Source organism: Salvelinus sp. IW2-2015, linkage group LG4q.2 (assembly GCF_002910315.2).
Source record: "Salvelinus sp. IW2-2015 linkage group LG4q.2, ASM291031v2, whole genome shotgun sequence".
NCBI lineage: Eukaryota > Metazoa > Chordata > Actinopteri > Salmoniformes > Salmonidae > Salvelinus > Salvelinus sp. IW2-2015.
In genome coordinates this window covers 6986824-6999574 of record NC_036843.1, presented here as the reverse complement: position 1 = coordinate 6999574, position 12751 = coordinate 6986824, and the positions used below count along the sequence as shown (strand labels likewise).

The following is a 12751-nucleotide window of genomic DNA, read 5'->3' as shown; positions in this document are numbered from 1 at the left end:
GACTATATCTAATTTTAAACTACAGCCTCTCACAGTAACCCGTTTTTTACCCAACAGTTTTATGCTCGTAAAGTACAACAACAACAAAAGTATGTCGCGACAGGCCTGATGGAAACTGCAAATTTGTCGGTAAAGTTTCCAAATGTCAACAAAACAAAATACTGTAATGACCTGACTAGATCATAAATGAACAATTGTCCAGACAGAGGCTTGAGTTTGCGAATTGACGGTTTATTAAACCAACTTTACACAGGCTACTGTTTGGGCCGTAGCACACGCCAAATAGATGACAGATAACCCACAAGCCAATCGTGACCTTCTCTTGTGAAACCCAGACGTAAGAGAGAGAGAACAAAGGCTGAACCTGGTCTTAACTTCCAATGCTCCACCCCCCTGCCCAACCCCCCTCCACGCCACTCCGCCAACCACCAGGATGCCCGGCATCAGAACATTCCAGGCATTCCCGTGATTGGCAGATAGCAGGTTGATTGACATGTCGGACCCCGCGAACACCGGGTACTGGTCAGTACAACACAACCACCTCCTAGCCTAACACATAACACACAGCTGTCTGTGCGGGTCGCTACAATACGTTAGAAAAGGTGGGATTTTTTGTTTCGATAAAATGTATTATGATATAACCATCATATCAAAGTAAATGTGGTTTCCGTCACGCGATGACATGTGTGGTCATCCCACTACGACTCGGGAAAACATGCAGTTTATTAGGCTACAGAGGAAATAAATAATGAACTTCACAGGGTGGTGAAAGTGCCATGTGATGAGCTTGGTGCTCCTTTCCAATAAATATCGAGGGTCTTATTCTGGTGACATGATGATCGATGATTGCCTGCCGTTTGACAAATTAAAATAATCTCATCATGTAGGCTATACCCGCACTGTATCTGCCAGTTATTGGCCAGAGCGCAGGTGCCGATACAAGAGTGGGCACATTCACTAAATAACGCAATTGCTTTTGTGTCAAAACCATCAGTAGAGGTGAAAATGCAATGGAAACCCATTTCATTTGCATTTTTTATTTAGTACATGGGAATATAACCCCAAAATCTATTTTTATGTGCACAAGTCAACAAGTCAATTTGATGAAACATCTCTGGTGGGAAAATGTGTATATTTTATTTATGCTGATTTTCGAATATTCGCATGGAAATCTGTCGCCAATTGGATGGAAACCAAGCTACTTTGTTGGAAGAAAAACATATAAACGGAATAATAGCGCCCTCGGCTGGCCCTTGGGGCTGCCTCTATTGCAGCCACTCGCAGGTCTACTGCTTACAGCCTACTGCTTACAGCCTACTGCTTACAGCCTACTGCTTACAGCCTACTGCAGTGACATTCATAGGATTAGGCTACATCTGTATCATTCATATTTCGTCATGATTACTGTCATTCTCTGACATGTTACGTGTACTTGTAATAACAAAACAATTCAAATTCATACATTTTAGCTAAAAAACAATGTCTCAAAATTCATGTCATCACTGAAACTGCATTTAATTTCCCTTAGGAATGCAATAGCCTTCCAACTGGGATCTATCATTCTATCATGCTGCAAATGGATAACCACACTTTCAGGAGACATCTCTGAGTTACCCACACCCAGTTTGACAATCTTACCATCCAACTGAAGCAGCAGGGATAAAGCACATTAGCCTGGAGGTTGCCCTAAAGTTCCTCTGATCAAGAAAGTTCTGATGTTTGTATGGTACCTTGCCAATCAGAACTGTTTCCTGGAGATGTCAGACAAATTTGATGTTTCCCAAGGAGCAGCCCACAGTGCCATCATGGAGGTCCTGACATTGGTATGCAAACTTGCACCGGTTTACATCACCTGGCCTACAGACTGCGAGAAGAGGTCAACATCTGGCTTTTCCACAGAGTCTGCCATAGACGACGTCATTGGAGCATTCGACGGCTGCCACATCAAGATCCAGAGGCCAAAGATAAGTTGCGATAACTACATTAATTGGAAGTCATTCTATTCAGTTCTCCTCCAAATGAGATAATGGTGCCCTGCAAGCTGCAGACCTAGAGCAGAATGCCTGTGTGAGCCGTGGGAGGGTGGTCATTGAGCAGACCTTCAGGCCTGGTCGCATAGACTAGATGTAACATAGTAAATGTACATCCAGAACACTTGAATTAGTTTGATATGTTACGTTTGGTATGGTTACATAAGACAGAAGGTTAACTAAGGCAAAAATGATAAGGCAAAAATGAAAGTAGGGCAGTTAGTCGGGGTGGATGGGTAGGTGTATAACGCCAACATCTAGCAATCCAAAGGTTGTGTGTTCGAATCTCATCACAGACCATTTTAGCTAATTAGCAACTTTGCCACTACTTAATACTTTTTAGTTACATTACAACTACTTAGCATGTTAGCTAACCCTTCCCCTAACCTTAACCCTTTTAGCTAACCTTTCCCCTAACTTTTACCATTTAACCTAACCTTAACCCTAACCCATAGCCTAGCTAATGTTAGCCAGCTAGCTGACTTTAGCTTTAGCCACCTAGCTAGCCACAACAAGTTGGAATTCGTAACATATTGTACGTTTGCAAATCGCAACATATTGTACAAATTGCAATTCGTAACATATTATACAAAATGGATGATGGACATCCACAAATTGATACATACAATACGAAATGTAACATATCATACTAAATGGAGAGTATCAGATTTATGTACAGAATAATATGAAATGCTCAGACCAGGTTGGGCAGAAACAAATCAGTGACTTTGTTATTTAACTTCAACGAATCACGACCTGGCATAGGATATCAACACTGAAGGGTTGGATGTTATTTAAATGATAGTTTTTATTGGTGTGCGGCCATCGAGTTTTATACAGAGCGCCCAGAATTATCTGTGCCATGAGTTAAAAAATTATAGCTAATGACGTTCTAAATCCTGCCACAGACAGGCGCATATAACAAAATCAATGGTACCAAACCAAATATATTAATATGTTTAAAGCAATCGAGGTAATGTATTCGTGATGACTAAACAATCTAAAGCAAAAAGTGTGTAATTCCATTCAATATAATGTGCTGAAAATGCAAACTTGTGTACTATAGTAACACGTTTTGTGCACCACAGAGAAATTAACATAATATAACATACCTAACTAAATATTCTGAAAGTATTCAGACCTCTAGACTTTTTCCACATTTTGTTACGTTACAGCCTTATTCTATCATTTTTATAAAATTGCTTTTTTCCCCTCATCAATCTACACACTATACCCCATAATGACAAAGCAAAAACAGTTTTTTAGACATTTTTGCACATTTTATTAAAAATAAAAAACAGAAATACCTTATTTACGTAATTATTCAGACCCTTTGCTACGAGACTCGAAATTGAGCTCAGGTGCATCCTGTTTCCATTGATCATTCTTGAGATGTTTCTACAACTTGATTGAAGTCCAACTGTGGTAAATTCAATTGATTGGAGATGATTGGGAAAGGCACACACCTGTCTATATAAGATCCCACAGTTGACAGTGCATGTCAGAGCAAAAACTGAGCCGTGAGGTTGAAGAAATTGCTCTTAGACAGGATTGTGTCGAGGCACAGATATGGGGATGGATACCAAAACATTTCTGCAGCATTGAAAGTCCCCAAGAACACAGTGGCCTCCATCATTCTTAAATAGAAGGTTGTTTGGAACCACCCAGACTCTTCCTAGAGCTGTCCGCCCGGCTAACTGAGGAATCGGGGGAGAAGGCCTTGGTCAGGGAGGTGAACTAGAACCTCATGATCACTCTGACAGAGCTCTAGAGTTCCTCTGTGGAGATGGGAAAACCTTCCAGGACAACTATCTCTGCAGAACTCCACCAATCAGGCCTTTATGGTAGAGTGGCCAGACGGAAGCCACTCCTCAGTAAAAGGCACATGACAGCCCGCTTGGAGTTTCCCAAAAGGCACCTAAAGACTCTCAGACCAGAGAACCTACTCTCAGACCATGAGAAATAAGATTATCTGGGCTGATGAAACCAAGAGCAAACTCTTTGGCCTGAATGGCAAGCGTCACGTCTGGAGGAAACCTGGCACCATCCCTACGGTGATGCAATGGAGGTGGCAGCATCATGCTGTGGGGATGTTTTTCAGCGCCAGGGACTGGGAGACTAGTCAGGATCGAGGCAAAGATGAACGGAGCAAAGTACAGAGAGATCCTTGATGAAAACCTGCTCCAGAGCACTCAGGACCTCAGACTCAGGACCTCAGACATACCCTACATTACTCATCTCATATGTATATACTGTACTCGATACCATCTACTGCATCTTGCCTATGCCGTTCTGTACCATCACTCATTCATATATCTTTATGTACATATTCTTTATCCCTTTACACTTGTGTGTATAAGGTAGTAGTTGTGGAATTGTTAGGTTATTATTGCATTGTCGGAACTAGAAGCACAAGCATTTCGCGACACTCGCATTAACATCTGCTAACCATGTGTATGTGACAAATAAAATTTGATTTAATTTGATTTGAAGGTTCACCTTCCAACAGGACAACGACCCTAAGCCCACAGCCAAGACAACGCAGGAGTGGTTTTGGGACAAGTCTCTGAATGTCCTTGAGTGGCCCAGTCAGAGCCCGAACTTGAACCCGATGAAACATCTCTGGAGAGACATAAAAATAGCTGTGCAGCATCACTCCCAATCCAACCTGACAGAGCTTGAAAGGATCTGCAGAGAAGAATGGGAGAAACTCCCCAAATACAGGTGTGCCAAGCTTGTAGCGTCATACCCAAGAAGACTCGAGGATGTAATCACAGCCAAAGGTGCTAAAACAAAGTACTGAGTAAAGGATCTGAATACTTATAAAAATGTGGTATTTCAGTTTTTATTTTCAATAAATTAGTAAAAATGTCCAAACGTTTTTTTCCTTTGTCATTATGGGTTATTGTGTGTAGATTGATGAGGGGGGGGGAACGGTTTAATAAATTTTAGGCTGTAATGTAACAAAATGTGGAAAAAGTCAAGTGGTCTGAATACTTCCCGAAGGCACTGTATGATGATAGTAAATGTAGCACACTCATACATATTTTTGTTCCTACTTTAACCATGGAGAGTTAAAAATGCTCCGATACACAATCCACAAACTCTATACAGCAGGCTGAACATTTTACTTCCTTAAAGGCAGTAACTTTAGCCCTAGATATTTGAGTTGGCTAACCTTAAGAATCACAAAATGACAATTAGCTATATTGTTTTTACTAACGTTAGGGATTGAACGTTATTTATACACTGCCCAAAAAAATAAAGGGAACACTTAAACAACACAATGTAACTCCAAGTCAATCACACTTCTGTGAAATCAAACTGTCCACTTAGGAAGCAACACTGATTGACAATACATTTCACATGCTGTTGTACAAATGTAATAGACAACAGGTGGAAATTATAGGGAATTAGCAAGACACCCCCAATAAAGGAGTGGTTCTGCAGGTGGTGACCACAGACCACTTCTCAGTTCCTATGCTTCCTGGCTTGATGTTTTGGTCACTTTTGAATGCTGGCGGTGCTTTCACTCTAGTGGTAGCATGAGACGGAGTCTACAACCCACACAAGTGGGTCAGGTAGTGAGCTCATCCAGGATGGCACATCAATGCGAGCTGTGGCAAGAAGGTTTGCTGTGTCTGTCAGCGTAGTGTCCAGAGCATGGAGGCGCTACCAGGAGACAGGCCAGTACATCAGGAGACTGGGGGAGGCCGTAGGAGGGCAACAACCAGCAGCAGGACCGCTACTTCCGCCTTTGTGCAAGGAGGAGCACTGCCAAAGCCCTGCAAAATGACCTCCAGCAGACCACAAATGTGCATGTGTCTGCTCAAACGGTCAGAAACAGACTCCATGAGGGTGGTATGAGGGCCGACGTCACAGGTGGGGTTGTGCTTACAGCCCAACACCGTGCAGGACGTTTGGCATTTGCCAGAGAACACCAAGATTGGCAAATTCGCCACTGGCGCCCTGTGCTCTTCACAGATGAAAGCAGGTTCATACTGAGCACATGTGACAGACGTGATAGAGTCTGGAGACGCCGTGGAGAACGTTCTGCTGCCTGCAACATCCTCCAGCATGACCGGTTTGGCGGTGGGTCAGTCATTGGTGTGGGGTGGCATTTCTTTGGGGGCCGCACAGCCCTCCATGTGCTCGCCAGAGGTAGCCTGACTGCCATTAGCTACCGAGATGAGATCCTCAGACCCTTGTGAGACCATATGCTGGTGCGGTTGGCCCTGGGTTCCTCCTAATGCAAGACAATGCTAGACCTCATGTGGCTGGAGTGTGTCAGCAGTTCCTGCAAGAGGAAGGCATTGATGCTATGGACTGCCCGCCCGTTCCCCAGACCTGAATCCAATTGAGCACATCTGGGACATCATGTCTCGCTCCATCCACCAAAGCCACGTTGCACCACAGACTGTCCAGGAGTTGGCGGATGCTTTAGTCCAGGTCTGGGAGGAGATCCCTCAGGAGACCATCCGCCACCTCATCAGGAGCATCCCAGGCGTTGTAGGGAGGTCATACAGGCACGTGGAGGCCACACCACTACTGAGCCTCATTTTGACTTGTTTTAAGGACATTACATCAAAGTTGGATCAGCCTGTAGTGTGGTTTTCCACTTTAATTTTGAGTGTGACTCCAAATCCAGACCTCCATGGGTTGATAAATTTGATTTCCATTGATAATTTTTGTGTGATTTTGTTGTCAGCACATTCAACTATGTAAAGGAAAAAGTATTTAATAAGAATATTTCATTCATTCAGATCTAGGATGTGTTATTTTAGTGTTCCCTTTATTTTTTTGAGCAGTGTAATAAGGGTTACATGGAGAAAATCGTACCTCTCTTTAGCAAAATATATTTTACCTAAACCCTCCCTAAACGCTTGAAAAAAAAAAAAGTGACCCTCCCCTATACCCAAAATAATAATTAAAACATAGTGTATAGCACAGAACATCCTTACTGTTTACCCTCACTTCTTGGACAGACCGAGCCTTTGTATGCATTTTTATTATCTGACCCTGCTGGTCATCTATGAACGTTTGAACATCTTGCCATGTTCTGTTATAATCTCCACCCGGCACAGCCAGAGAGGACTGGCCACACCTCAGAGCCTGGTTCCTCTCTAGGTTTCTTCCAAGGTTCCTGCCTTTCTAGGGAGTTTTTCCTAGCCACCGTGCTTCTACATCTGCATTGCTTGCTGTTTGGGGTTTTAGGCTGGGTTTCTGTACAGCACTTTTGTGACATCGACTGATGTAAAAAGGGCTTTATAAATAAATGTGATTTTAGAAACGGTTCTAAAATCCTGTTACTAGCCTATTCAAACTCTCTTTCGTATCGTCTGAGATCCCAAAGATTGGAAAGCTGCCGCGGTCATCCCCTCTTCAAAGGGGAGACACTCTAGACCCAAACTGTTATAGACTTATATCATCCTGCCCTGCTTTCTAAAATCTTCGAAAGTCAAGTTAATCAACAGATCACCGACCATTTCGAATCCCACCGTACCTTCTCCACTATGCAATCTGGTTTCCGAGCTGGTCATGGTGCAGCTCAGCCACGGTCCTAAACGATATCATAACCGCCATCGATAAAAGACAGTACTGTAGCCGTCTTCATCGACTTGGCCAAGGCTTGTCGACTCTGTCAATCACCGCATTCTTATCGGCAGACTCAATAGCCTTGGCTTCTCAAATTACTGCCTCGCCTGGTTCACCAACTACTTCTCAGATAGAGTTCAGTGTGTCAAATCGGAGGGCCTGTTGTCCAGACCTCTGGCAGTCTCTATGGGGGTGCCACAGGGTTCAATTCTCGGGCCGACTCTTTTCTCTGTATACAGTGGGCTCATAAATTACTGGCACCCCTGACTGGCAATGCACAAACAACACTTAAAAATATATAAACAATATAATTATAGAGAAACTCAAAATACCAACATTTGAGAAATACTGTACTTTATTAACGTTTCAATGGAACCCACCAAAATCATACAATTATTTACTACAAAATACATTTCACCAAAATCAAGGTTTCATAATTATTGGCACTCCTCATTTAGTACTTAGTGCCACCATCTCTGGCAAGGATAACAGCATGGTCTTTTCCTGTAATGTTTGACAAGGTTAAGGAACACATTTGGAGGGATTTTGGACCATTCCTCTATGCAGATCCTTTCAAGATCCTTCACATTCTTGGGTTTGCGCTTATCAACTGCCCTCTTCAACTCAGCCCACAGGTTTTCGATTGGATTGAGGTCCGGCGACTGAGATGACCATGGCAGAACATTGATTTTGTTGTCACAGAACCATTTCTGTGTGGATCTTGAGGTATGTTTTGGGTCATTGTCTTGTTGGTAAGTCCACATACGGCCAAGTCCCAGCCTAAAGGGCAGAGGCAACCAGATTGTCAGCCAAAATTGCCTGGTACTTGGTGGAATTCATTATGCTATCAATCTTAACCAGTGCCTTTGGACCTCTGGAATTAAAACAGCCCCAAAACATCACTGACCCACCACCATATTTCACCGTGAGTATGAGGTGCCTCTCCTTGTATGCATCTCTGTTTCGACGCCAAACATGCCGATGCTGTATCTGACCAAAACGTTCAATTTTGGTCTCATCTGACCAGAGCACCTTCTTCCAATCATAATTTAAATGACGTTTGGCAAACTCCAAGCGCTTGCGTCTGTGTCTTGGGGTCATTAAGGGCTTTCTTCTGGCAACCCTTCCAAAGAGCCTTTGGTTGTGGAGGTGGCGTCTGATGGTGCTTTTTTAAACCTGGTGACCCCAAGATGCCACCAAGGCCTGCAATTCTTTCACAGTGATTCTTGGGGATTTTGTTGCTTATCTCACAATCCTCCTCCCTATCCTGTGGGGCAAAATGCATTTGCGTCCTCTACCCGTGAAGTTTTCAACTGTTCCATATCTTTTGAACATTTTAATAATTACCCTGACAGTGCTCAGTGGTATATTCAATCGTTTGTGGATCTTCTTGTAGCCATTACCAGATTTATGAAGGTCTACGACCATCTGTCCCTTTTGAACTGCCAGTTCTTTTCTTTTCTTCGTGGTCTTTGATGACAAAGAGATATTGCATGCCTGTTACCTCATTTTTATACCCTAGTGACAAAGGAAGTGATGTAATGGCTCAATATAGTTCCTTAACACTTAGATAAACTTAAATAAGTGGAATTTAATTCCTGGTTTAATTTTGGTAGATGTTATTTACAATAATATTTAAGGGTGCAATTAATTGTGAAACCTTGATTTGCAGGACATTGATTTTTTAATTTTTTTAATTTTTAATCAATAAATAATTTTGATGGGTTCCATTGAAACATTAATAAAGTACAGTATCTTTCACATGTTGGTATTTTGAGTTTATCTCTATAATTATATTGTTTATATTTTTTAAAGTATTGTTTGTGCATTGCCAGTCAGGGGTGCCAGTAATTTTGGAGACCACTGTATACCAATGATGTCGTTCTTGCTGCTGGTGATTCTCTGATCCACCTCTACGCAGACGACGCCATTCTGTATACATCTGGTCCTTCTTTGGACACTGCTAACAAACCTCCAGACGAGCTTCAATGCCATACAACACTCCTTCCTTGGCCTCCAACTGCTTTTGAATGCTAGTAAAACTAAGTGCATTCTCTTCAACCGATGGCTGCCCGCACCCTCCTGCCCAACTAGCATCACTACTCTGGACGGTTCTGACCTAAAATATGTGGACAACTACAAATACCTAGGTGTCTGGTTAGACTGTACACTCTCCTTCCAGACTCACATTAAACATCTCCAATCCAAAATTAAATCTAGAACCGGCAACCTATTTCGCAACAAAGCCTCCTTCACTCATGCCACCAAACTTACCCTCGTAAAACTGACTATCCTACCGATCCTTGACTTCGGCGATGTAATTTACAAAATAGCCCCCAACACTCTGCTCAGCAAACTGGATGCTGGTTCAAGTTTCAGCACCACAATGTAAGTAACTAGAATCTGGCTTATTGTGAGGTCAATAACTCTCATAAATACATAATGCCCAAAAACTGTTTTTATTCAAATTAATTATAGTAGTAGCAAGCTATCAAATTTGACCTCTTTGACCTCATCTTCGTCCTCCTTCTCAAACTGAGCAGAACATAAGCCAGTCCGTGTGCGAGATATGGCATATTTTTGGACTAGGCCTAATCAAATATTATTTTCAGAAGAATTCTTTGAATCTCCTCCTGACCTGCCACTGTAGCACTACACCCAGCACAGCATTGGTTAGGCAGCACACAAAAAATATTTGGATCAGCAAGATCAAAACAGGGTCAGGGTTGGAATATCCATTGCCGTGTGTAATGCAGCCTAGTTTTATTTACACCATCCCAGCAGCTATCTTAGAAATATAACTTTGCTCTGTGCTTCTCCAAGCATGCAATTCGTAGCCTATGGAACATTTGATTGAGACCATACTAAATAGCCTATAGATGCATTTGATATTGCATGCCCAGCAGAGAACCAGAGACGAGGGGCTGCATTGGGCACACAGGTATATAGCCTAATACGCAACTCATTCTAAAACACAGAAATATTGAAATTACATCAATTACGTGACCCTTCCCTAGACTAGATTTTAAAAATACTTAACTCTCCCCTTGACAGAAATTAAAAGCATGTACCGATTCTGTAAATTTCGATCCATCCCTTAGGTACTAGAGTAGCGAGGTAGAAAACTACAGCTGGAAAATGCATTCATCACATCATGCCTATGCATCTCACACTAACATTTGAAATCTTATTCACTGTTATCGAAAGAGGTGACCTGCTTCAAAAATGACCTTAGCTAGTTAGCATCATTTATGTTTTCCAAGTTGGGGGAAAAGAAGTGAAATGTTAAAGCTAGTTAGCTAAGTTACCGCGTTAGCACTTCGCCTCACCCTCCCATCAGAAAAATGTTTATCGATCTAACGCAAAATAGTTGTTTGTATGGTTTGATATTTTATAAATAACTAGCTGAACGGTGTCAAACATAGCTAGCTAGCCAACTCACCACTTTTGCGAAATTAGCCACTGCACGGCCCCAAAAAAACTTTGGGGGCTTAGCAGGTGCATGCTCAAGAAAGGTCAATGAGTTCAATCACGTTATGGATATCAGGTAAATTTGACAAATGCACCAAAAATATTTTATTTGGATACCATCGAATTTGTTTAATATGGCGTTGGCTAATGGTTTTACCCACAAATAACATGCTTAATGCCAATGTTATGACTCATGAGTTACTTGAATGTAACCACAGGTGGCCTATGAGAGAAAGCTGAGCTGTAATATTTGTAACTGGTGTGTGTGTGTGTGTACATGTACAGTATATTATTAAAACAGCCTCACATTGATACATACATTTTATTGAATTCAATAGGAGTAACATAATACCGGAAATGATTTAAATACATTTAAAACTAAGAAAAATGTCAGACATTAACACTGAGACTTGACCTCAAATCCTCATACACCATCCCCAAACTGATGAGTAAACTATCAAAATCTTTATTAGCACAAACAAGGTCATAGACAACATTACAGTGGTATATGTAAGAGTTTGATGTTATAACAATCCCCAACATGAAAGTATGTGCTTTGGAGAGGGATGAGTAGTGCAAAAATAGATCTAGCAATAGAATAAAAGATGAATCCATATACACACAACTCACACATTATATATGCAAGTCAATTTTGATCAAGCCTGTTTGCCCAATTATTAGAGCACAGAGGTGAGTCACCCGCACTCTTTATTCTTATATTTGGCATCGGGGCTGGAGTTCAGCTGGTGGCTTTCAATCCATCACTTGTGAAGTTTCCCCTCCATCCACAGGTACATTAACATAGGGCTAATGCCATGGTTGTTATGTTCCCTGACTCCACATCAAACACTGACCATAGGTGTTAACCTGTTTTATCCATTTTCTGCCTCTAAATGCTTAACTGCGCCTTCACCAAATGCTCAAAAAATGATAAAATATAGCTCTTTCTATCAGCTTATGTATACAGTAGATACATACTTACATTTGGTACACACACACACAGTTCAAATATACCAGTAGATACATATACAGTGGGCAAATAGAAAAATAAAAAATTAATGCACAGTTGAATTTAACAAACACCAGATGACTGCATGTTTAACATTTAATTAAAAGAAACAAAATGGTTACATTGCTTTGGTATGAGTTCTGGAGGCTCTCTGCTCAGGAAGGTCTCACCTGGTTGGTCAGCTAGATGCACAAACAGTCACATCCCTCAAGATGGCGCCACTGAGTGGACTTTCAGGGAGAATCAGGTACAAACTCCATGGCACTACTATTTCACAGACATCGTTACTGCCTCTACTGCTTTCACTCAAATCCCTCCATCTTTCTCTCCCTTCCTCGATGCCTTGCGTCCGCAGTGGCTCCACCCTTAGAACCCAAACATATCGTCTTTCTCGGTGTTGTCTGCGTCTGTTTTGTCCCAGTTAGTTGGGGACAGGCACTCTTCGGTGTTGAAGTCCTGAGGGTTTACCCCAATGTCCAGGACCTGGGGGTTATTGCGAGACTCAGCGAGTCTAGACGGGGAGAAGGAAAGACATTTCACTTATCACATTCATCAGGCAAAAGACACCATATAACAGATGGGATGTGAACACTCAATACATTGAAATGAATGGAGATGTGGTAGCATTAACATTGAAAAGCATTGG

General features: G+C 42.0%; 1 protein-coding gene across 2 annotated transcripts in view; it reads right to left on the bottom strand.

Moving 5' to 3' along the window:
- Positions 1 to 12092: 12092 nt before the first annotated feature.
- Positions 12093 to 12751, bottom strand: part of ldlrap1b (low density lipoprotein receptor adaptor protein 1b) — a 53956-nt gene continuing 53297 nt past the window's right edge. For both annotated transcript variants that reach the window (XM_023986476.2, XM_023986477.2), the window contains exon 9: positions 12093 to 12616. In XM_023986476.2, coding sequence (XP_023842244.1) covers positions 12472 to 12616 — 145 coding nt within the window. In that variant the 3' untranslated portion in view covers positions 12093 to 12471. The remainder of the gene's footprint in view (positions 12617 to 12751) is intronic.